Below are 26,501 nucleotides of genomic sequence, written 5' to 3' on the forward strand. Positions count from 1 at the left end.
GGCAGGCGGACTCTCAACCACTGCGCCACCAGGGAAGCCCCAAGCCCATTTTATCCTTCAGCAGATGAATTCTTGTTCTAATTTTCAAATGGAGTAAATTTAGAGATGTTGGGAAACATTTATTTTGAATTAAGCAGAGGGGACTATAAATTTATCTAAGGCAGCCATTAAAATTTGGACATTTGACATCTCAAAGAAGTTTCCGTGTAGTTTAAAACTAGCAACTCAAGCTGTAGATATAGTAGGTGTTCATGAAAAGTCTAATCCCTCCAGCCAGCTGCACATGTCCCTGTATTCTTGCCATGCAAAACTATATAGTCTCAGGAATTTTGTCCCTGTGTTCTTGGGGTATTAGTACTTTTTCTTTTTCACCTTTTGTGTCAAAAATCATGCTGCTGGCTATTTGCGTTTCATGCCTTGATCGGAAGACTGTTTTTGTCAACAGACTGCTCGGAATGTTAACATGTGCCCTCCACTGCCAGGCTGGGAGAACCATTCAGTGTGGCAAGGTGCAACTGGAAGCACTGTTACTGCTGGAGGTTAAGTACTTAGGATGATGCGTGTAAGAGGATGGCATTAGATCACAGGATTGAAAACCTGTATCACATTTACCCTTAAAATAAACTTAATGAACTTTTCTAAATGAAGTGCTTTCAAAATGAAACCTGTGGAATATGTTTTTGTCACTGGATGTTTACAGAAAACATTATTCTTTTAAGAGAAACTTCCACGCACAATAATAAGAAACCATGATAGGTCTTGGGACTTAAAGAAGTGTGTACGTCGTTAATGAACAATGCAGATACCACTGCCTTTTGGTTTACTGCCTAAAGTTAACAAACGTTAAACCCTGGCTCATTATATTGTTAAGATGAAAACATAGTTTAATAAAAACCCCAAACAAAAACCCATTACTGCAGTAGTTGCATGCTTTAAAAGACTTTCCCCAGGTTTCCCTTGTTTGTCTGGATTTCAGAGTAATTTTTCTAAACATGAGGAAACCAAAAGCAGACAAATTACAGCAGCAGCAGAATGTTGAAGAGGGAGGTGCTGCTGACCTCCCAGGGGAGCCTGTCTGAGGGAGGCCCCACCTGGCTCGGCCAGCAGGGGTCACTGTCGGGCAGCGATGGGAGGGCAGCCTGCGGTTCATCCAACTGAAATCAGATTTTGAAACACATCTTTAGGGAAGTGGTTTGACACAAATTACTCTTGGAAAACAATATTGCTGCATTGTTTACCTTCTTTTTCCCTCATGAATTTAATTTCACAGAAAACAGAAGAATTCATTTTACACATATGTAAAATTGTACTGAGTAGTAGAAATTTTTATTTATAAGGAGTTGGGAATGTATCTAGGAGGAGAGAAATTAAATAGAAATTTTATAGGCCATTTGTTTATGAATTTGTTAAGTAAGTATGGGTTCCTTATACCTGTTCTAGGTCCTTGGGGGATGCAGAGGGGTGAGCTACAGCCTTCACCCTGCTGGAATAGTACGGTCTACATTGTACAAACCAAGGAAGGAACAATTGTCATAGAGTATATCTTACTGGAGTAATGACAAGACTCCTAAATACAAAAAAAACCTGTTTCCAAATTCTGACTTTGATGCTTTCCAGCTGTATTTAAGTCTTAAATTCCTGTGTAAAATGAGTTTGGTATCAGCTCTGTCACGAGTGGCTGTTAGGTTTAAACATAATGAGTAAAATGTTGGCAAACTTTTTCTGTAAAGGGCCTGATAATCAGTATTTTAGGCTTTGTGGGCCACACAGTCTCTGGCATGACAACTAAACTTTGTGAGTGTGGCAGGAAAGCTGCCTTAGACAGTATGTAAATGATGGGCCTGGCTGTGTTCCAGTAAAACTTTATTTAAAAGAACAGGTGGGAGCCGCGTGAAGCCAGCAACTATGGTCTGACAGCCCCTGGTACAAGGAACTCAGTGCAGTACGCCATTGTAGTTACTATGCTCAGTAACAGGCTGTAGCAAAACGAGCAGTATCACAAAGTCCAAAATGGCAGGTTCTGGAGTAGTTAACAAGTCTGTGTTCTTGACCTTGCTGACTTGTGGTCATGGGCAGGTGACTTTTCCTTTCTGGGTCTTCTACCCTGCACAACTTCTGACCGGATAGTAACAGTCTTCTTTGGGGGTAGGGGTTAAGGGGACAGGGCAATAATACGAAAGGACTTTTCTTAGCATGAATCCAGAGAGCAGAGGTGTCTGGGCTTTGTTTTGGTGCTGTGGATATTTAAAAGGATGCCATTGTCTTAGGTTCATTTAAGTTATCCGTTGTATCTTGTTCTGGTCACTCTAGAATATCCACCCTGTTTAACAAATATGTAATGACCCAAAATTCATTTTCAGGTTCCCAAACTTTGACAGGGGTCTTCCTCTTCAGGAGTTTTACGACCCAATGCACGTAGAGAGGTAAACATTATTCAGTCCTTATCTTGGGGAAGGAAAACTACAGAACGAAATCCCAGCTGTTCTCAAGTCCTCTGTGAGCTGTAGGCATGTGGCTCTGTCCAGGGAGAAAGAAAGGTCCAGGGACACCAGCCTGTGTGTCCTCCCACCCATAATACTGCAAACCTTGGTCTGAAGTATGGGACGGATCAAGGCCAAAGAACATTAAAATGGAGCCAAGTACTTTTACCCCCTTCCCCATTAAAAAGCGTATGGTATAATTTATAAATCCTTCTCATAAATTGCATACACTGAAATTTTATATCTGTACATAAAATTAAAAACTTTAAAGATTTATAGTATAACTAATTATTCTTAAACTTCCATACTTACTGTAAAATACAGTGTATTTGTTGTGAAGTTAAAAAGGTTATTAGTTTACATTTTCCTTGGGGATTGTATTTTATATGTTCTACTCTTCATAACGAAGTAATTACTTGAAGCTTTTAATGTCTGTACCTGTAAATATTCAACTCACTCATGCATATTTATAAGCTAGGTTATTGACTGTAGTTCATTGTTGACCTTCTTTCGGATCATTCTGTGGTTAGGTTTTTATAATATGATATCTGAATGTGGAGACCTGGGTTTAAATCTCAGCTCTGACACTTCTGAGCTGCGGGCTTCACACTTTAAAGTAATTAACTGCTTTTTAAAATTTTTTTTAAAATCATTGTCTGATAAAAAGTCAGGTCCTTAATTAGTCCTTGTTTTAGTTATGATCAGATAGCACTGGTCTGTCTGTAGTACTAAGCTGGGTTCTCTCGCAGTCTCGATGGCTAGAACCGGAGTAGAGGCATTCAGGCATCATACATACAACCGAATAAGAACTGCAAAATAGGTACAAGATACAAGGTAAGAATAGTGGTAGGTGCCAGATATTTAAAGAGTGTGTGTGTGTGCGCGCGCGTGTGTGTGTGTGTTAGGATGTATTTTGGAGAAATTACCTGTGCCTTTAAATTAAACAAGAGAAGTGTTGGAATTTGTTTCAATTAATAGTTTCCTATTAAATAGTGGGAAAGAAAAAAATGGCTTGTCAGAAAGAGAAGTCTTGATGAGTATAATGAGAACAGCAGGGAGATGGAGATTGTGCAGGCTTATCTGAATGAGACAGAATATTGGTGTCAATAGAGTAAAATAAAGGTCCTGGAGCGTTGGCAAATAGGTTTTTTCTTAATGTCATTTTTTAAAAGATTATTTTGGTCTTTGTAGAAAGCTGAAGAACTAGTGGAGAGAGTTCCTGTATATTCTTTACCCAGCCTCCCCTGTGCTAGCATCTTACATAACCAAGAACATTTGTCAACACTAAGAAATTAACCGCAGCTCAGGATTGCTAACTAAAGCATAGGACTTACCAGTTTTTCCCCTGATGTCCTTTTCCTGTCCCAGGCTGTCCTTCAGGATCCCACATCACACTTAGTCGTCGTGGCTCCTCCAGCGTGTCCCTCAGTCTTTCCTGTCTTTCATGACCTTGACATTTATAGAGAGTACTGATCAGTCATTTTGTAGAATGTTCTCAATTTGGGGTTTTCTGATATATGCTCACAGCTGGATTGAGGTTATACATGATTGGGGAGGCGCCATAGGGTGGTTATGCTTTTCTTAGTGCATCATGTCGGGGGTACAGTATGCCAGTATGTATTACTGGTCATGGTAACCTTCCTTACTTGGCTAAGGTGATGTCTGCCAGGACTAGCTACTGTAAACTTACTGTTGTTCCCTTTATAAATATTAAATATTTGCGGAGATACTTTAAAACTATGCAGATATCCTATTTATGCATTGATGGATCTTGCCTGTGGTAAGTATTGCCATGGTGTTCTAATTTATCAATTAGAATTTTTCTGAAAGGAAAAGTTACCATTTCTCCATTAGTTCATTCATCCATTCATTCATTTACATCAGTATGGACTCAAGGTTGTGTATTTTATTCTTTAGGTTATAATCCAGTTGTTATTTATTGTGTAGCTCAAGTTTTCATTGACCGTTGGGAGCTCTTTGAGGTCTGTTCCTGTGCCCTTTCAACATGCTGCTGCTTTTTTTTTCTTTAAGTGGTTCCTTACTTTTTTTTTTAATTTTTATTTTATTTATTCATTTATTTTTGGCTGTGTTGGGTCTTGCTGCGCCCGGGCTTTCCCTAGATGTGGTGAGCGGGGGCTACTCTTCGTTGCGGTGCGCAGGCTTCTCATTGCGGTGGCTTCTCTTGTTGCGGAGCATGGGCTCTAGGCGTGTGGGCTCCAGTAGTTGTGGCATGCGGGCTCAGTAGTTGTGGCTTGTATGCTCTAGAGCACAGGCTCAGTAGTTGTGGCGCACGGGCTTAGTTGCTCCTAGGCATGTGGGATCTTCCTGGACCAGGGCTCGAACCCATGTCCCCTGCATTGGCAGGCGGATTCTTAACCACTGTGCCACCAGGGAATCCCAGTTCCTTACTTTTTGACACCCAAGATGTTCCAGCCATGGAATTCACCATTTCCCCCACTTTACTGGAGAATGGTATTTAGGAACCAAGATCTAGCCACTAGGTGGTGTGTTTCTGGCTACTAACGTGTCACTGCTTCTAGCCCCTCTCGTTGGATAGAGCTGGGAAATACGCATATTTATGCTAACTCGCACATATACGTACATCTGTGTTTATTTCTGTATCTGTGTATGTGTACGCGTGCACACACGCACACACACACAAATGAGAACATGAGTCCATACTGATAATTCCAGTTCCAGTCCAGTCCCACAGAGTTTATTTTAGCCTGCTCCATTTCCTTTTTTTTTTTTCTTTCACCAACAGTGAGAAACCTCCTCCTCATCTACAGTATGTTCACTTATTTGTTCAACTCTAGCATACCAATAAACTAGTTCCAGAAATGCTGACCCACCTGTGAAAAACAGGTTTACAATAGCATAGTGTCTGTGTGCAGCTCTTTTTGTCTTTAGCCTTCACATTGTCTGGTCAGAACCCCCTTTGCCAGGGTTACCTAGGTCATGGTTGTGGAGTTCATTTGTACTCAGCCATCTGTCTCAGCTTGCATTTCATCTTAGATTTTCACCACATCCTGGTTATTGTGTTTGTATTTACACACCCTACAATTCACCTTAGGGTGCACAGTTCTGTGGTTTTCGACAAATGTGTACAATCATGTGTCCAGCCCCACAGTTCCACAGAGAACGGTTCCATCGCCCCAAAATTCCTCTGCGCCACTTCTGTATAGACACCTCCCCCCCGCACCCAACAGCCCCTAGCAGCCACTGATCTCTTTTCCTCCCTGTATTCGTATGTTTTCCAGAGTGTCATATGAAAGGAATCAGAATAAGGGGCTTTGGGGGTCTGGCTTCTTTCACTTAGCAGAATACATGTGAACTTGTCCATGTTTTTATGGGCGTCAGTAGTTCATTCCTCTCTGTTGCTGAGTAGTATTCCGTTGTATTGATGTGCCATAGCTTCGTAGCCACTGGCCACTTGAAAGACACCTCTATTATTTCCTTTCTGCTCCTTGCTTTCGGTTTAGTTTGATTGTCTTTTTCTAATTTCTAAAGCTGAGAACTTAGATTATTTATTTGAGACCTTTCTTCTTTTCTAATAGAAGTGTTGGATACAATAAATTTCCCACTAGCCACTGCTTTAGCTGCATCCCATAAATTTTGAATGTTATATTTTGGTTTTTATCCAGTTCAAAATATTTCTAACTTTTCTTTGAGACTTTCATTTCTGACTCATGGATTATTTAGAAATGTGTTATTTAATTCTGAAATATTGGGGGATTGTTCAGATATCTTCCAGTAACTGATTTCTAGGTTATTCTGTTTTCAAGCAAAAACATAAGTATGATTTCTATTCATTGCAATTTGTCGAGATTGGCTTTGTAGCTCAGAATGTACACGCTGGTGAATGTTCCACGTACACTTACAAGGAAAGCATATTCTGCTCTTTGGGTGGAACATAACTGTTACTAGGTCTAGTTGGTTGACAGTATTTTTCAAGTGTTCTGTGTTCCTACTGATTTTCTATATACTTGTTTCATCAATTACTGAGAGTAGAGTATTGAAGTCTTCAGCTGCAATTGTGGATTTGTTTATTGCTTTTTTGTTTTAGCCTCATTTATTTTGGAGCTCTGGTTTCATTGCTACACATTTAGGATTATTGTATGTTTGTGGAAAGGTAACCCTTTTATCATTATGTAATGTTCCTGTTCATCCTTGATAATATTCCTTGTTTTGATGTCTGCTTTGTCTGATATTAGCATATAGTTTTTTCAGCTGTATTTTAGTTAATTTTTAAAGGTATATCTTTCTACAAACTTTACTTTCAATCTGTTATGTCTTTATATTTAAAATGGATTTCTCATCCATAATATATACTCGGGACTTGCTTTTTTACCCAGTCTAGCAGTCTCTCTCTTTAAATTCATGTGTTAGACCCTTCCTTTTTTTTTTTTAATTTTTCATGTAGTTAGAATAAAATCTATCATTGTGCCAGCTGTTTCCTATTTGCTTCATTTTTTCCTTCCTTTTATGCCTTAATTAAGCATTTTTATGGTTCTGTTTTTCTCCTCTGTTGACTTATTTGTGTCTTTTAAGAAAATTTAGTCATCTGCCTTCAAATAAGATTCCATTACTTTACATGTAGTGTAAAGACTTTATGTAACAGTGTGTCTACAGTTCCTCCTTTTTATCCTTTGTGCTGTTATTGTCATACCATCTACTTTACACATGCTCTAAACATATAGTACATTTTTACTACTGTAGACATTCAATTATCTTTTAGAACGAGCAATTAAATTTTTTTTTTAATTTTTATCTTCATTTATTGTATTTCCATTGCTTTTCTTTTTTGGGGTCTAAATATGAGTTCCCATCTGATACCATATTCTCTGGTGCCTAAAGAGCTTCCTTTAACATTGATCGTCAAGTAGGTGTGCTGGCAGTGGATCTCCTCAGTTTTTGTTTACTAAGAAAGTTTGTACTTCTCTTTCATCTTTGAAAATTATTTTCAATGAGCATAGAACATAGCATTCTGGGGTTTTTTGGTTTGGCTTTTTCTTCTTTTTTTTTTTTTTCCTTATCATTGTTACTGTGTTTTTCATTGCTAGCATTTCTTTTTTTTTTTTTTTTTTTCATAGTTTCATTTCACAGATAAAATTCCCGCTTGGTAGTATATATTGTTCACCTTTCTCATTAGAGCCTTTAACATATTGGTCAATTATTTTAACTTCTCTGAAAGTTTCTAACATCTGTATCATATCTGACTGGTTCCAATTGCTTTTCCTCTTCTGCGTATGTTTTTTCTTGCCTTTTTGTATGCCTTGTTATTTTTGTTGAAAGCTAGACATCTTGCATAAGACAGTAGAGACTAATGTGAATGGTTTTTATGCCTAGCAAGGCCCTTTGTGGGGGAGTTAGAGCCTTTCTAGTCAAGAGTTGGACTGGGTTGGAGAGATTTGTTGTTGTTAAGGCTACCATCAGAGCACCAAAGCCTTCAGATTCCTATAGAGCCACTTCTTGTTGAGGGTGAGGGTTGGATTACAAGGGAAATGCTTGTTCCATTCCAGTTTTAGGTGTTTCCTTTGTGCTGTGCCTCAGAGAGGGTGCTCTAAACATTCTATTCTTCGCCCGGTCCTTTTCCAGCAGTATTTTGCTGTTACCTCTCATTTCAAGCTCCTTAACTTGGCATTAGGGGGTGAAGAGGAGGATGGGATGCCACCTCTGTTCTGATGCAGCCTCAGCCTTCTACATGCACCATGTTCTCAGGTTTCTGGACTGTGGCCCTCTTGTTCTCCTTCCCTAGCTCAGCTGTTGTGGTGGACTCAGCTGGCAACCTTGTCCCTCCATAAGGAGTAGCGTTGTGTTTTTTCTGTTATTCATTCCCTTTCCCTACTGCAGTAAGTTTTCACCAAAGTTCCCAAGGGCAGCAGTTGCTTGTTGCCCTCCTCTTCACAGGACAAAGTGTTTGTTCCCTAGTGGAGAGAGGGGAGATGGACCTAGGGGGAGTTCCTTGCCCCTCCTAAATGCTGCTCCTCTCCCCCAGATCTGGACCACAGTGGATACTTAGTGCTCTTTTCTGTGAGTGCTTGAATGGTGTTCATGACATAGAGCCTGCAAGAGAATGTAGCCCCAGAGGAGTCACACGGCCCTCCCAGCCCACGCTTGGCTCTAACCAGTCTGTCAACCATCTAGTTGACCTCCCCCGACCCGTGTCCTGCTGCATCTGCCCCAGATGACACAAGCATGTGTCTCCTCTCTTCCTACAGACACTGTCTGTAGAGTTTGGGCTGTTTGATTGCCTGGGACTTCAACCTTATAATGGGTTTAAGGAAAGTCATAAATTTAAAGTTAGGCCTGTTATTTAAAAAAAAAAAAAAAGAAGAAGAAGTAATAGCTTTTACGATAAAGCAAGTCTCACCCTAGTCAGGCTTTGTGGCAGGGTTGGCCTCTGATGAAATCAGCCTCCCTCTCCAGTAACCTGTTCCCTCTCGTCAGTCATCCGGTTTCTTCTGTTTTGTTTTGGTTTTTTTTACTTTCTCCTTTGAAAGAAAATTTTTTTCTCATATTAAAATCTCTAAAAATACATCTGATTCGGCATTCATGTGGCAAATTCAAAATATATGGGGGGTGACTCTCTAATTTTAGCATTTCAAACATCAGACAAGGTATCAGAGAGGGATGTGTTAGGCAGGAGGCAGGGCATCTACCCGGAAATCACCCATTCCACGTCCAGCATGGGCATCTGGTGGGATCCAATAGATTGGTGGTGTTTTATGTACGATTTTACAGCAGAACAGTAGAACCCATAAATCAAAAAGACATGAAGCCACATATTAAAGGAATCTAAATGTATATGTGTTCTGTTTGAATGTTTTAATTATAAAAGTAACATGTTTGAGATAAGAAAACATAAAAGTTCTAGTCTGTTCTGTCTCCTAGAAATTATCATCCTCAAATGTGTTGGTGTTGATGCTTCAAGACTTTTCTCTAAGAACTTATCTTTGTAATATAGAAAGAGTAGTAAATTCCATTTGGAAAACCCAGGAAATATACCTATTAATTATTTCTGTTTACATTTTTTTCTCTTCAAAAAGAACATATAAATGCAGACTTTATCACAGCTAAGTTGAACTTGGTCTGATGCCTTCTTTATTGTAGCTCGGTGACAATGAATTGGGGTAGAGATTTTGCCTTCCTCCTCCATTTAACTTTTTAAACTTTATTAGCTTTCTAAGGGAAAGTACCTCTAATTTTGCAAGATTTTGAACAGATAAGGATTTAAATCCAATTTCACATGAGCTTATGAGATATTTGAAACTATTCCCTGGATTATCTTGAATATTCCTTGTTAAACATAGTCTCACATGACATTATAAGGCTGATATTAATGACTTTTAATTAATGTTCCCCTTCCTGTGAGAAGTGGGTTGAGTCATTACAGAAAAAAAATGATGGGAAAATTTAGTACCTTTCTCAGTTAAAAAAAAAATGGACAAGGATTAAATATTACAGAATATTACTACTCAGAGGACGGTGGAAATATGCCTAAGCTACTATTCAAATATAAAGGAAAATTATTCTGTTTGCAAATATGAAATACCATCATTTTTTTGGTTTTGTTTTCATTTGTTCAATAAAAGGGAGATACAAACAAGTAGATAGAGAAAAAGAGCTCAGAAAAAGAGTAGCAGTGAACTCTGTTAATTTTCTTTATATAGTTCAGTTTTCTTTTGCAGGTTTTACGAGTATAATATCTGAGGCCTTTATTTCTGGTTTTCGTTGTGTATCACCCTCTGCCTGTCTGCTCCCACGAGGTTCATTTCACGTTCTGCATCCTTAACAAGCCTCCCTGGCCACGCCCCACTCTGTTGGCGCCTCACTCCTCTGATTCCTGCTGCACAGACTGACCTCCCCATGTCATTCTCCTCGACTAAACTGCAGCCTCTTTATGGGTAGAGCCCTTGCCTTGAACATTCCTCACGGTATTGCCAAGCTTATAAAAAAGAAAAGGTTGCATTCGACCACTTGCAAAACATTCTGTAACGTACTCTCCCGGTTGTTTTTATCAGATGAAAAACAGAGATTCAGTTACGAGCGGTCTGGATATGATCTGGAAGAATCCGATGGCCCAGATGAGGACGAGAACGAGAACGAAGACGAGGATGAAGACAGCCAGGCCGAGTCGGTCCTGTCGGCGGCCCCCTCGGCCACGGCCAGCCCGCAGCGCCTTCCGGCTAGAAGCAGCCTCCAGGACTGTCGGAGTGCTGACGAGGACGTCAGGATTCCTGATTGCTTTTCTGGGGGACACACGGACCCGATGGATGTTCTCCCGAGAGCGTTGCCCACCAAGATGACCGTGCTTAGCACAGTGCAGTCAGACTACGGCGGGAAGCCGGGGTCTCCAGTAAGGACCAGGCAGCGGGCTGCAGGGGATGAAGGTGAGGCAGCCGCTTCTGGAGAATCTGCCAGGTCACCCGAGGCTGCGCCCAGGTCCCCGTGTCACCAGATGTCTGTGGACTACCCGGAATCCGAAGAGATCCTGGGAAGTTCTGTGGCAGGAAAGGCTGTTGCTTTAACACAGGTAATAACTTGGTGGTTTTCTTTTCGTTTAACCTACTTAATATGGGGAACCTAATGACTTAAGAAGTCAGTGCACTTAAATTACTCATTTACAGCTAAGTCAGTTTCTTTAACCTTATTTTTTTGTTAGATTTAAGGCCAGAGGACATTTATGTCCTTTGGATTCTTGTTAGGTATTTTAGTCAGAGTTCGTATATTGTATTATAAGTCTGTAAAAGAACCAGTATATTTACAGTATACTCATTTGTTATTATTTGGTTTTTTTTAAAAAAAATCTTGGAATAAAAAATATGTGTGTGCCAACAGAGACTGTGAGTCTTGGGGCCTACGTATTCCACGGCTTCCTCTGAGATGATCTTCCACTGGCATCGATGTGATGGATTTGCACTAAATTATCTGAACATTTTGCATTTTGTCCCTGTTAGCAGGCAGCCACCAGTTTCCATGGCAAAGTTAATGTGACCCAAAAAACATATTAAGAAGTTCACTTTGCTTGAATGATCAAATTGCTGTGACAGCTTAGGAAAGCTTCCTGCCCAAGAACTAGCTCAGGGCCAGACTCAGGCCTTGGGAAAGTCACCCTCCATGTGTGCTGTGAATCATTTCCTGCTCTTACAAACCCTGATGGGCTTGTGAGGAATCCGTTCTTCTCTCTCATTGACAGTTCTCTTACCTCTGGTATGGATTGATAATTGTAATAGGATTTATTTCTAACTGCGGCAGATTTTGGTTTGCTGGTTAACACTGGAGAAAACTAAAAAGACTGTGAAAAGATTGGATTTCTGTAGCCTATCCTACGTGAATATAATCTAATTAAATTACGTTCCTATTTAAGTAACATTAATTAAATTAATATATACATTAATGTAGTTCCATAATACGGATATATCAAGAAAAAGCTAATATTTATATGATAATCTTGGGTGGAAGGGAGGATTGGTGAGATTTATCCTTTCTACTAACATTTCATTACTCTCACATTGGTCACCTGTGCTCTAACCTTCTCTAGCCCCAAATCTCTCACACACCTGCCAATGGCTGGAAATCTGGTTTTCAGTAGACATTTCATACACTTAGAATAAATGAACAAATGAAAACTGCAGACCTTTTCGTTAACGGCAGCTCTTTATTTCATAAATGAAGAGTCCTCCAGTTAATTTTTCCCCCTGAGTCGATACTCATAGCCAACTAATATTTCAGAATTTCTCAATAACTCCTAATCTCTAAAACGGGGTGGGGCCGGTGGTGCCAGCAATAATAAAAACAACAACAATGGAAGAAGAATTATGGCCCCCTCTCAGGGTTAATTTCAGTATAACTGAGATGATATCCAAGAAATTGGTTTGAAAAATGTAAAGTTGCTGACCTTTGTAAAGAGATGAAGAGTGTAATAGGTTTTAAGTTGGAAATTTATTGTTTAAATCAAAATACAACTTTTAGCAAGCTTATCATTTTTATAAAATACCAGTGTACATACTTTTACCTCAGGAGGAATAGACTTCACAGGAGCTAAAACTTTTAGCTCAGTGACTAATAAGGAAGCTCTGCCATCAAGGACCATTCCGTCTTGTCTTTTAGGGCCCATCATCCGTGAGCCTTCCTCCTCGGGGCATTGAGCGCAGCCCTCAGCCGGGAGGGGCACCTCCTTGCACGACCTCGCCTCTGCCGGGCGCTCAGGAGCCAAAGCAGCAAGTCACTCTCCATCCGCCTCCAGGCCTGCCTTCTCCCCAGACGCATCTGTTCAGCCACCTTCCTCTGCATTCCCAGCTGCAGTCAAGGACACCGTACCATATGCTTCCGGTCGGGGGGATCCAGGCGGTCCCTGCCGGCCTCACATACTCCACGTTCGTACCCATCCAAGCTGGGCCAGTGCAACTCACGATCCCCACTGTCAACGTCATTCACAGAACTGTGGGCACCCCCGGGGACTTGACCGCCGAAGTGTCCGGCGCTACCAGCCCCTCCGGAGTGGCTGAATTGAGCAGCGTGGTGCCCTGTATTCCCATCGGCCAAATCCGCGTGCCGGGCCTGCAGAACCCGAGTCCGCCGGCCTTGCAGCCCCTGCCGGCACTGAGCATGGAGACCGTCAACATTTTAGGCCTGGCCAGCGCGAACCTTGGCCCGCAGGTGCGCCCGCCCGGGCTCGCTCTGAACGCCGCCGTGGGGCTGCAGGTGGTGACCGCCAACCCTTCCTCCCAGAGCGGCCCCGTCCCCCCGGCGCCCATCCCGGGCCTCCAGATCCTGAACATCGCCTTGCCCACGCTGATCCCCTCCGTCGGCCAGGTCACGTTGGACGCCCAGGGAGCCCCCGAGAGGCCCGCTCCACCAAACAGAGCCCGGGAGGCGCCGCCCAAGCAGCCCTCGGCCGCCGGTGCGCACCCGGGCGGCGGGAGCGCGTCGCCGCAGGGCTCGCCCCGAGTCCCGCGGGAAAATGCACCGAAGGGTCTAGATCCACCTGCCCCGGCCAGAGACTACGCCAGGCGGGACGGCTCCAGTCGCCCGGACGCGGGGACGGCCGCCTCCGGGAATCACCCGAAGCCCCGGCACGAACCCCCTGCCGCTCCGGGCAAACCAGCATCCGGGCCCCCGCCGTCCGGCCGGCAGCCTCGCCCCCTGGACCGGGAGGGACCCGCGGCCCGGCCCCCGGCCACGCCCCCGGCCCCGGCCCGGAGGCAGGCCGCGCAGTTCAGCGATGTGAGCAGCGACGAGGACGAGGACAGGCTCGTGATCGCAACCTAGGGGCGCTTTTATTTGGGGGTTTGGGGTTTTGTTTGGGTTTTGGTTTTCTGGAATTTTTTTCTTTTTTATAGAACACAGGTTTCTTTGAAAACCCTCCTTTCCTTAAAGCACATTTTTCTGACATAAACTCATGACTAATCTTTGTGCAATCATGAACTTTTGACCAATAATCGTTGTTTTGTGTCAGCTCCAGCCATTTTTGTACATGTTGTATAGACAATTGTGCCTTTTAGGAGTTTTATGTTGAGAGACTGTACAGATTGTTGAATATCTATATACATAAAATATATATTATATATGTATATGAAAACCAGGTAGTTATTTGTGTTTAGCAAAAAAACCTGTCAAATAAATCCAATGATTAAATTATATGTTGCACTGTTAAATATAAATTTTTATGGCTGTGGGACAGAGTTTCTGTGTATAAATTAGTACGTGAACTCCATATTTATTGTATTCATATTAGTCTTTGAAAATGGGTCTGTCCTTGCGTAAGACAGTAACTTTACACTTCAGACAGAGTTTCTGTGTTATGTTTCAGTAAAATATCGTTTACTGACTTTACCATCGCTTTAGTTGTGCTTTCTTTATGTCATGTAGGGGCCAGCGACCTACATTCGGAAGATAGCCCTAGGTTAACGTTCCTTCCACACTCGCCCCCCTCCACTCGTATTTTTGAGAAATGGGGGCTTTATAGTGGTGTTACTGCTGTGTGAAACTCACTGAAATCCATTTAGCCAAGTGACCAATTTTTCCAACTTGTGAGGAATAATTCTGTAGCTATTAACTTATGAGGAGATTCAGTACTTGAGAACACTTTCTCTAAGTATACATAGCATACGGACAGAAATGGGCAAAGTTCTTAAAGGTGGATATGACAGCTTCTGGGAATTGTAAAATAAGTTACAGAACAGTCGTTCGGAGAGCTCGGCTTGGGTGAGGTGCATGAAACCCCGTACCTCAGGCATCACCCCAGGTCTGGGATTGAGCCTGGCCTCTTCTTTCCCTCAGCCCTGATCGTTATACCCAGAGACCTCTGTCCAGTACCAAACTACAGGGGGTCTGGGATTTACAGAAGTACCAAATTCAGACTTCAAAATTGCTTCAGTTGACTCTTTAGAAACGACTACTCCCTGTCCTGAGAGGCTTAACTTATTCAGAAAAATGGGGAGGGTACCCACAATTACAACTGCAGTGATTTGCATTATTACCTGAGCGTTGTAGATGCTTCATTTGTGAAAAAAAAATGTTTTAATGTTGGAATTTGAATACTTAGCACATTATTAAGGCAATGTGTTCATGTTTTTAAAGGCCTACGCTGTGAAGGTTTCAGCAATACGAAGGTGGTGAGACAACGGTGCCTGAGGGAAATATTCTGAGGAATTTGGAGTCCTCCTTGTAGCCAGCCCCTGCTTCAAATCTGGGACTTTGGGAAAAGTGCCTGTCACCTGGGCCTGCAGGCTCTAATCTAAATTATGATCTCTAAAATGTGCCCCAGCCCCAGTAGGCTGTGATAGATCAGTGATGCTTTTGACACATGCTTCAATTTACATTTATACTTTTCCACAGATTTAAGTAACAAAATTCTCAAAAACAATAAAACTACGTTTTATATTCCAAGACGTATTTGAAAAGAATTCTGGACACTTCTGTCATAGGAATTGTATTGCTCTAACAATAGAGTTGTTGAAAATGAGGTCCATTATCTGTCAGATTTCTCAAATTAAGTTTTAACTTTGTGTCACACCTCTTATTACAATTTTATTGCCTAAAATTTTAAAGCAGTATAATAAACATATTTTTGTTTCCTAATCACATTTTAGGTACATATGACTTATCTAAATTCAAAAGTAATGCTAAGAATTTTGGCATTGAGGTGTTTTTTTGTTTGCTTGTTTTTTAGTTTATATAAATAGAATTTTCTTAATCTGAAGAATTCCTGTATTTAACCAAATACTAAATGTTGTGATATGCTTGGATGCTCCCTTGAAAATTTCATAATGCCGTAACATACCATAGGCTTATTTTGTACTCTTGACTTCTTAAGATTCATTACATTGTACACATATCTTTAGTATCATTGGCTATAATGCCTTCATGTGGCTTTCAAATATTTTGCTAGCATTTGAAATATGCAGCTAACTCAGAAACATTATCAAAGTTTGTGCCATTATATTTTGAAATAGTCCTGTGAACAAAATATAAGGGGATAATTTTGAACTGTTTCTCCAGAGTCTTCTTTTCCCAAGGAGCAAGTCATTCTCAGATATTAATGACTTACAAATAATGACTTGAATAAATTACTTACAAGTAATCCAGAGAGCTGGCAAACTACATTTGACTTTTATTTTGTTGTACTCTCATGAAAGACCCAGGTCAGTAGAGAACTAGAATGCAAGGACACAGCAAATCTCTTTAAATTATTATCAAAACAGGTGAAAACCATAATGTGAAACAACTTCAATATCTTCTTGTATGAATCTACTGAAACCATCAGAAGTGTCGGAAATAGCAAAAGAACAAAAGTTCCTATGTCTAGTTTTTAAAGATTAGTACATCTGTTTTATGAATGTTTGCTATGAGTTAACATAAATCAATGGCACTAAAGTAGCTTATTTTTATTCTCTAAATTTTAGGCTACAACAATAATTTCAGAATGAGATGATCAACTGATAATATTTAATATAGAGATTTTGTTTCTCATCTTTTTTCATAATATAGGCATGATTTTCCTTTCACGGAAAAGGTATAAACAACACTTTTCTTATTGATCTCTGACCTGAATTTTAAATGGTGGGGCTTAACAAAGATTAGGGATCATTATTTTCCTTGGAAGACTGTCAAGATAGGTAACATTTCTTTCATGACGCATGCTCAGGGCAAAGTACATGCTCTTCTTAACTTCTCTGTTTCTAGCGTTAAGTTTTAGGGTGAAATTTGAGATCGACTTGAGATCATTTTGAGATCAAGCAACACCAAAAGGTGACTTTCGTTGAAGTAGTTTTGTTTCCAAACCATCTATAAATTCGAAACATGGGATATTAAATGTCCCTAGAATAAGAATCTTCTCCCAAACTGATTTCCCATGACTTTGGAGAATTATCTATTTAATATTCAATAAAGGTTATTGTATATATATAATATATTTAATATATAATATGAATATGTATTTTAATGACAGTAACTCCTTGCTGTCATACCCCCCTAAAAACATGCAGGGAATAAATTTAAAGCAAGAATAGTAAAATATTTTTCTCTACAGATTGTATCATCTGAAAATCATGAGGCTTTTACATATATTGGTTTCATCTAGAACCGTGCATACATAAAATTCTGTGCAAGGCAGTGTAGGCATGAGTTAAAGCAGAGGTACCTGCCCTCAGGTGTTCCCTGTTCTCTGAATCAGGGGTGGATTTGAAGAAGACTCTCAGGCATCCAAAACCCAGTAATAGTTTAAGTATAAACCAACTCCATTACTATGCAAGATATAAAAGGAATTAGAAGGCACACTTTCTACCCTAGAGGAGCAGGCCTTCTTAAGATTTAGGCCATAGAAACTGGAGAATAATACTAGACCACATACATCTTAGAAACCACAGACTATAAACATTTCGAAAGGTAAGAAAGTTATTGCCTTAATTAAAGAATGAGCTGTGTATGTTGGGGATTGCTGTATTTTTGAAGGAGATGATGTAGGATTTGGGACTCTAGAACAGAGATGATGCCAAGCAGCAGAACAAAAATAGAGTAATGAAGGTGGAGGTGAATATGTTATTTAAAATTATGCCAGGGAACCAGTCTAAGTGGAAGAGAGAGGATTCATTCAGACTTTCAACAAATATTTATTTAGCACCAACGAGGTAGAAAGCACTTTGGAGATGCTAATTTAATGCAAGTTAAATGGTGTTTACCCTCAGGGAGCTTATGTTCTAGTGGAAGAGCACAACCAGACACAAAGTACCGTATCATAAGCAGCATAAAAGTGCTACAACCAAGAGCAGGAGGTGAGCACAGAGGGGAGAGCTCGGGGCTGAGTAGATCCGGGGGATGCTTATGGAACAGGTGACATTACTCTTGACCTTTAAGTGACTTTGCTAAGGTGAAAAATAGAAGGGAAGGGGATTCCAGACAGAAGGGTTGTGGAAGGGGACCAATATTCATCCTTACTATGTGTCATTTGTAATGTCATCAATGCTCCAGGCAGGTGTTATTCTCCCATTTTAGAGACAAGGAGGCTGCATCTCACAATGTTATGAAACTTGGTCATGCAGGTGCTGGAGCTGGTACTTGAATCCAGGATTGTACACACAACAGCATTACACACAAGTAAAGGTGCAAGAAGCTTAAAGGAGTATGGAGACAAAGGGAATAGACAACATTATTGGGACTTAGCAAAGCATCTAACTAAGCCATGATAACATTATAGAGAACAAGGGCTGAATTTAAAGATGATTAGAACGGCGGGGGCTCTTCATGTGAAAAGGGCCCTCAGTGGGTCAGAGTTGGTGGGAAGGGAGTGTCATATCATTAATGTGCTGATAATTTATGGGGGGCGGGGAAATAGGACAGCAAAAGTGAAGAGGAAAGGGGAGTAATGCAGCGACCATGAAAAGCAAACACGTTATCCATTGCCATGCTGGCCACAGTATCTCTTTAATTGGTGAACTCAATATATTATAGGAGACATTTGTTGATGATCCAAATAAATGAGGATCAGCATCCAGGAAGACTGGACTTACTGGAGAGATGACATGGACAGATGCTCTGCCACTTGTGTTGAAAAATTAAACTATCTTAAAATGTTGCCGTTTCCTCTATACAAAGTTCAGCATGTGCCATCCTCACCCCCTCCCCAAAGCATCATTTGGGAGACATTACAAATACAATATTTAGACCCAGGTAAAAAGTATCCACACTCTATACCCTCATGAACAGAGCATCATGGGAGTATCCTTCCTGACGGGGATTTCTGGACTCCAAGCTTAAACAAGGTAGAGACAAATGAGCGCATTTCCAGGCCACCGAGCCCTGGAGGCAGAACAACCCAGATGGTTCATCCTGATGGTTCAGCCAAGAAGTCGTATCAGGAGAGTCCCGGCAGCAGAAATATAAGGAATAATTGTAGTAAATAAGAAGAAGAAAGCTACCTTTTCATTCAGTAAGGGACAGAGTTTGGGGATTATCAAAAAAGAAGTCAGGGGCTTCCCTGGTGGCGCAGTGGTTGAGAGTCCGCCTGCCGATGCAGAGGACACGGGTTCGTGCCCCGGTCCGGGAGGATCCCACGTGCCGCGGAGCGGCTGGGCCCGTGAGCCATGGCCTCTGGGCCTGTGCGTCCGCAGCCTGTGCTCCGCAACGGGAGAGGCCACAACAGTGAGAGGCCCGCGTACCGCAAAAAATAAAAAAATTAAAAAAAATTAAAGTCCCCCTGAAAAATAACAAAAGTTTTCTTATTGCCTTGCTTTTGTTGTCTGAGAAGTTAGGGCCCTCTTATTCCATAATGTTTGAGGGTTACATTAGAAAATAAGGATTTATTTCAGGACACTGAAGAATTATTCTCTTGAGGCACTTGATGGTGGCAGAGGTGGGGAGTGCATGTTGGGGAAATGATGGAAGAACGGAAGTTACAGATCTCAGAAGTTTTAAATGTTATTCCCCCCTCCCACACTCAGGTGATACACCTAAATCTGAAAAGACATAATGAATTCAGGTAATTATGATGAAACCTCAAATGAAATGTGAAAATCTCCTGGTTTAACAGGATATGATAAATTAGTTTTCAAAATTAGGTAAATTTTCTTTAAAGGTATTTGTATAGATTTAAGTTTTGAGATTATACACAGTTATGCTCCATTGACACCATATGGTATTTTATGAGTAAATCGCATTATATATAACGCAGTATTTCTAATTTTAACAACTGCAACGAATACCATATTATGTTATCCGCATTTTATGTTTGAGAAAATGTCTCAGGGTTACAAAGCTAGTTAAGTAGTGACGCTGTGATTTAAAACTAGGTCTGTTTTTTCCACCCTACCATGCTGCTTTCAGTAATGATTTATAGTAATTGGGTTGTATTGTATTCATTTCTAGGTGAAAGTCTACTTAGTATTCATAAATCATCCCATTTAAATTTCTTACTGAAATGAACATGCCCAGTGCCAGGCATATTTGTATAGCTAATAGATTTTATAACCTTTTTGTACACCCTTTCTCATAATTGATATAATAGGAGTCATAAAAATATTTAGTGAGGAAATATTTAGTTTAAATAGCAGGAGGTAAAATGGCAATCTAAAGTGACAATTCTAATCAAGCATAAAATATGTAAATCTCCAAAGTGTATTAGGTTTCAATTATTAATCATTATTGAGAAAAAAGTCTGTTACATATCATATTATGATGATAAAAGTTAAATTGAAAGGAGGAGAGTTGAGTGTGGATTCACATTGTTTAGGGTGTAGACAAGGTCTGAGCACAGCATAACATAATGTTGTCAAGTCTCTGAACTTGATCCTTTCAGAAATATTTCCAGAAAGAAATAGAACAATTTTCCGTTACTTTTGATAGAAAGCAAAATTATTTAAACATATTTCTCTTATGAGAGGGGACATCAAATTGTACTATTTTTCCAAGGTACTGATTTAAAAATATGTAAAGAAAGCAAAGATGGGAATTTAAAAGGAAATGAAGACATTTATAAATTCTTTTTACAAAAGCAGTGAGGAAAATAAACAATTGATCTATTTAGCAAATGATTCCATATCTCAGGATAAACCAATAGAGGTTAACTATATAAAATTTAACTTTTTTTCTTAATTTTGTATCTGGAATATAGAAGTGAATAATTAGATACCTTTTATGATGTTCAGATATTCGTGGGTTTTATAAAGATATAAAGACCAATAGACACTTGTTGGAAGTTGGTTTTGCTTGAGACAAGACATCTTGCATTTCATTGTTTTCAGTTACTTGAAAGTGTGTTTAGTTATTTACCTATGAATGTTGCCAAATGGGATCTAAGGAAACCTTGTAGGTGAAAGACAAGAAGACTTCACATTCCTGAAGGTCAGTCATGGAAAGAAAAGCCAGCTTTGGGATCAGTCAATTAGCCAGGCATGCCTAGTTTTCTTTGCTAATAGCAAGGCTTATTTTTCCCCGAAGGGTCAAATGTTAAGACTGGGTTTGATTCAGCAGTTGTATCCTTTGATACATTTGAATTTAGTTATTTCAGAACATCTTTATACCTTATACAGTGAGACATTTTTTGTTACTTTGACACTTATATTCCCTAAAAGTAGTTCCCTAGAAGTAGTTTAAGATTTCATGCAGAGTCTGCTTTTATAACCAACCATGTATAATCGTAATCATTATTGATTGAAAGATCCAGTCTTCATTAAGAGTATATTAACTATTCTAATAAAATAACTTCCATCACTTCATAGTAAGAAAGGGGCTCCAACCTTTCGAATTCATCATTTTGATGATAAGAAACTGAATTCCAAAAACTAATCTATGAGGAGGAAAATAAAATAATTTTTTAAACTTACTTTTTTGAAGATGAATTTCAGATCCAAATTATTAATGATTTTTTTTTGTTAATGGCCATGAAGTTAAATGCTTAATAAAATATATTTTTCTTTGTCTCAGGCTCTGTTGGAAATAGTTGTAAAATGTTCAGTACATGGTACATCAATCCTCTTTGATGCTTAAGCAGCCCTGAATGCCTTCAGGTCAGTGCTCAGAAGGTCCTTTAACTGGAGATAAAGATCAAAACTGACACAGGGACCCCAGGGGCCTATCCTGGAAAATGTTTTGTTTGTTTTGTTTTGTAGCTAAACAAATTCCTGCGAACTCTTTGTTGTCATTTTTCTAAATCCTTCAAAAAAAGAGGGGATTGGAAGACAAAACAGATTCAGGCATCAAAACATTTAAACTTTCTGCTATAGGTAGGTAAGGACATATATTCTTTAGAATTTCAGCTAAAATAGATTAAATATTTCATAACAGACTTTCATTAATGTCTCTCAGAGGCACTTAAAGCTTTCGTTGCTGTTGTTTTTATGTTGCTATTTAAATAACTGTCTCTGCGGCATGTAGAATACATGCTGAAAGTATTTGTAAATGATTTGTAATGTGAAAGATTTGTAAATAAATGATTTGTAAAACCTCCACATCTCATTAATTCAGTCCTGAGTTAGGGAACACTTAGATCTGTTGGCTGAAGTGTGTTTGAATTTTGGTTCAGTCTCTGCTCAAGGCTTATTTCAGTGGCCATAAGATTGTATCCTTATTGTGGTAAATCATCCACAAATTTATGATCACATGGGGTGTGGACAAGAGAGAAGGGATTTGCAAAACATATCTCAGCTTCATGATCTGCACATTGCAACAATGTTATTAGCACAGATAGTACTGATGTTCTATAGTTTGTTTGTCAATCAAAACATAAGCTTAATATTCTGTTCTTATTTTTAAATATTACATATGGAAACAAGTAACATATTGCATATGGAAACAAACAATCTTAAGAACAGATTGCCTAAATTTAAATTCCAGGTCAATGACTTATCAGCTAATTGTCAAATTATTTATTTTCTGTGCCTCAAGGTTCTCATCTGACATTTAGGGCAAAAGTGAGCAGCCACCACACAGGGTCTGGGGGAAGATTAAAGCAGACAGTATGTAAAACGGTTAAGTCCTGGTGCATAACATTATCTGAATAAATGTTAGCTCTGATTCTTAGAGTTTTTCAATGATTTTGAATGCTTTGCGATAGGACAGATACTGACAGTCATCCAGCAAATACTTATGAAGCACTTACCACATGCAAGACCATGGTCAGATCTTTATCTGTGACTATGTTGAAAACCACTGATACCCTTTTTAAAATGCTGCGCTATGCTAAAAATGTTTTCTAACATTTTGCTTTGCAGGAAAACCAGACAAAGCCAAAGTAAAATGAATAAACCAGATAGGTGATTTCTAGCAGCTTACATGAACTCTTCTGTCTAAAAGTTCAAAAAAAGGAAGTTATTCCTGTTTATTTTCAAGGAGAAGAGGGGCTGTCAGCTGGCAAAAAAAGGTGTGTGTGACATTTGCAGATGATGGAGCACAATCCCAAAGGGAAGGTACCCATTTCCCTGGGCTGTCCTGTGGTCGCCTTTATTCTTGGTAGGGTCTAGCAGGAAGTGGGCACCGAGAGTTTTCTTTGCAGACATCACAGCTGGGCCCAGGCGTCCCCAGACCTGCCCCGAGACCAGTGTAGGATAAAGATTAAACCTCCCGGAGGCTTGAGGAACCCATCAGCAGAATTAGGCTGGTGTCTCTCAGCATCTCTAGTTATTCTGGAATTGGGGTCATTTTTCATTACCTGGCAGCTTACTCCAGAGTGGGGTAGGAGAAGATCCAAATTAGATGCTTAATTGGGGATGGAAAACAGCTGATTAGTCAGAGAGCTATGTGGTTCAATTCTAGGTAACATATATTTTTAAAAATCTTGGGTGTGTTTTTAAGAATCACAGAATTTTAGGTGTAAAAAGCAAACTCAAGCTAACTCCTTCAATCTCCTCATTTAATAAATGTGGAGAATAATGTCCAAAGAGGAAAAATACATCCTTTAAGAAAAGTACAAAGTGGCCACATTCTCACTGGCTGCCAGCATGGGATCTGGAGAGACAGTGCCTGAGATTATAGTTGTCCCCCTCCACCTATGAGCTTTCTAAACGTGAGAAGGTCACTGAGCCCTCCTGTATCTCAAATTCCTGATCTATAAAATGAGTACAAGAACACCAGCCTCAGAAGTCAGTGTGAGGATTAAATGAGATCCCATATGGGTGTTTGGGAAAGCGCCTACCTAGCCTGTAATAAGCATTCAATCACAGTTACCTCTTACTATTATTACTATTATACTTATTGGTATTATTTGGGGGAAATGAAAATTAGAAAGACACCAGAAGACAATGACAGACAATCCAACATTCCTTCACTCTAAACCTCTAATGAATTGGCTACATGATAAGGAGAATTTTTATGCTTAGGAGTATTTGGTTTTGTTTCTCATTTGTATGTCTCCCAAGTCAGCAAAGTACTTGAGAGAAGAGATATAAAAGTTACGCTTGTGGGACTTCCCTGGTGACGCAGTGGTTAAGAATCTGCCTGCCAATGCAGGGGATATGGGTTTGATCCCTGGTCTGGGAAGATCCCACATGCCGTGGAGCAACTAAGCCCGTGTGCCACAACTACTGAGCCCGCGTGCCACAACTACTGAAGTCCATGCGTCTAGAGCCCGTGCTCCGCAACAAGAGAAGCCACCACAATGAGAAGCCCGTGCACCGCAACAAAGAGTAGCCCCTGCTCGCAGCAACTAGAGAAAGCCCACGCGCAGCAAAGGAGACCCAACGCAGCCAAATATAAATAAATAACATAAATAAATCTATTAAAAAATACGTATAGAGGGCCTCCCTGGTGGCGCAAGTGGTTGAGAGTCCGCCTGCCGATGCATGGGATACGGGTTCGTGCCCCGGTCTGGGAGGATCCCATATGCCGCGGAGCGGCTGGGCCCATGAGCCATGGCCGCTGAGCCTGCGCGTCCGGAGCCTGCGCGTCCGGAGCCTGTGCTCCGCAACGGGGGAGGCCACAACAGTGAGAGGCCCGCATACCGCAAAAAAAAAAAAAAAAAAAAAAAAAAAAAACGTATAGAGAGACATAAACAAACGATGTATAGATTTTTGGAGTCATAGCTCTTTATGTAAAAGCACAGGAAAAGGCATGGAATGATACTGGGCCTCACTGGAGAGGAGCTGAGGACTGTGGGAAGGTTTTCAGGGGGCCAGCAAAGAATACACTTGTTTTCCACCATGTAAAACATGAATACACAGATGGACACAGAAATGTCAACTTTATGACATAAAGGCCAGGGCAGAGCAGGCGGCTGAGCTTCACAACCCAAGGGGTTTGCCGGGGTCTTGCTCCCTCACCTCCCATCACTTTCACCTGCCCTGCCTGTCCCGTCCCCCCGCCAGGCTGGGCTTTGGGACAGTCCATGAGAAGGGGACTTTAGTTCTGCATAATTTCATCTTGGTCAGAGCCAGAGGGGAAAGTGAAGAGACTGATTCCTCAGTCTCACTGCCTTTTAGTAGATGAGCCCCACCTTACTTAAAAAATACAGACCAACACTGTCACCACCGAGCTGGTAATTCATTTCTCCTTGTCATCCTCTGGAGAGGTGAGGATGGAAGGGATGAAGCAGGAAGGGTGTGAAACCAAGATCCCTCTTGTGATTGCTGCATTTTTTAAATTTTTTTTTTTTTTTTTTTGGCGGTACGCGGGCCTCTCACTGTTGTGGCCTCTCCCGTTGCGGAGCACAGGCTCCGGATGCGCAGGCTCAGCGGCCATGGCTCACGGGCCCAGCCGCTCCGCGGCATGTGGGATCCTCCTGGACCGGGGCACGAACCCGTGTCCCCTGCATCGGCAGGCGGACTCTCAACCACTGCGCCACCAGGGAAGCCCGTGATTGCTGCTTTTATTGTTACTTTTGCTATTGTTCCATGAGGATGGTGGGTGTTTGTTCTAACAGTATTCCTCACAAGTAATGTATTTAGAAAGCAATGTGTTCTTGTAGCACAAGTGAACAAAACCAAAATTTGAGTTGAATTCTACAATGGACTTTAGGCTTTTCTCCCAACAGTAGCCACTTATAGGTAATGTTTTAAGGCTTCCAAAATGGAAAATGTATTCATGTTACATTCATGTAATAAAATAAAAATTAAGATAGAAAACAGAATGGGAGGCTAATGAGCTATGACATGAATTTTCTTTGAAAAGACTAGAAATTATTTCTATGAAATTTAACATGTAGAATTTCAATAAGCTTTACAGCAACATCAATATACATTCAAGAATTGAGCAGCATTTGTGAAATAATAAAAATAATAATTATTAAAATATATGAAAAGTTACTGTATGCCAGCTGTTCTGTTATTCACTTTACATTGTTTGTTTGTTTGTTTAATCCTTTTATTAGCCCTGTGAGGTGATCAATCCTCTTCAGTTAAGGAAACTGAGACTTGGGATGGATGAATATTTGCCCAAGGTTCTAGAAAAGGTAAGCCCATTTCAACTGTGTATTTGTCTTCCCTTTTCTTCACCCATATACTCTTCCAGCTGCCAGGCCATCATTGGGTAAGCTGAATATATGCATATTAAATTTAAATAAGTTCAATTGTTTTCTTATATACTTTTGCAATGATTCACAAACTTGAATCTTCATCTACTGAGAAGAAAGAGTCCTTTATTCTTATAAATCATAATTATAAGCATTCAATATTTTTAGAGGGGAAAATGTATCTGTTTATACTAGGTATTTAATAATCACCTACAGATTTGCTTTGTCAGCTTCTCCCAAATTACTATTGTTTTCTAATTTTCTTAACAAGTAATTATAAATAGATGTTTTGGTATGAAAAATGAGAAAAGATATTCAGTGTTTCCTGTATTTCATAAACACCACATAATCTCCATTCATCACAATTTCCATTTTTGATATGCAATCGTGTTAGGCCGTGCCAGGGGCCCGATCTATCCTGGAAGCTGCCGCAGATTCTTTTCCTTCTGGATTACTGCAGATCTTCTCTGCAATGTCAGAAATTTACACAAATTTATATTTAAATACATGAACATATCTTTGTTTTCATTTGGAGCAAAGGATTTTTTTTAATTGTAAATGCTGTTTAACGTTGAATAGGC

General features: G+C 40.2%; 1 protein-coding gene across 5 annotated transcripts in view; it reads left to right on the plus strand.

Annotated features, from left to right (window-relative positions):
* Window positions 1-14,105, plus strand: part of HIVEP1 (HIVEP zinc finger 1) — a 142,768-nt gene extending 128,663 nt beyond the window's left edge. For all 5 annotated transcript variants that reach the window (XM_060110206.1, XM_060110209.1, XM_060110207.1 and 2 more), the window contains exons 8-9: window positions 10,505-11,016; window positions 12,594-14,105. In XM_060110206.1, the coding sequence (XP_059966189.1) occupies window positions 10,505-11,016; window positions 12,594-13,754 (1,673 nt within the window). In that variant the 3' untranslated portion in view covers window positions 13,755-14,105. The remainder of the gene's footprint in view (window positions 1-10,504; window positions 11,017-12,593) is intronic.
* Window positions 14,106-26,501: the final 12,396 nt, after the last annotated feature.

The sequence above is a fragment of the Mesoplodon densirostris genome, chromosome 10, assembly GCF_025265405.1.
Source record: "Mesoplodon densirostris isolate mMesDen1 chromosome 10, mMesDen1 primary haplotype, whole genome shotgun sequence".
Lineage (NCBI taxonomy): Eukaryota > Metazoa > Chordata > Mammalia > Artiodactyla > Ziphiidae > Mesoplodon > Mesoplodon densirostris.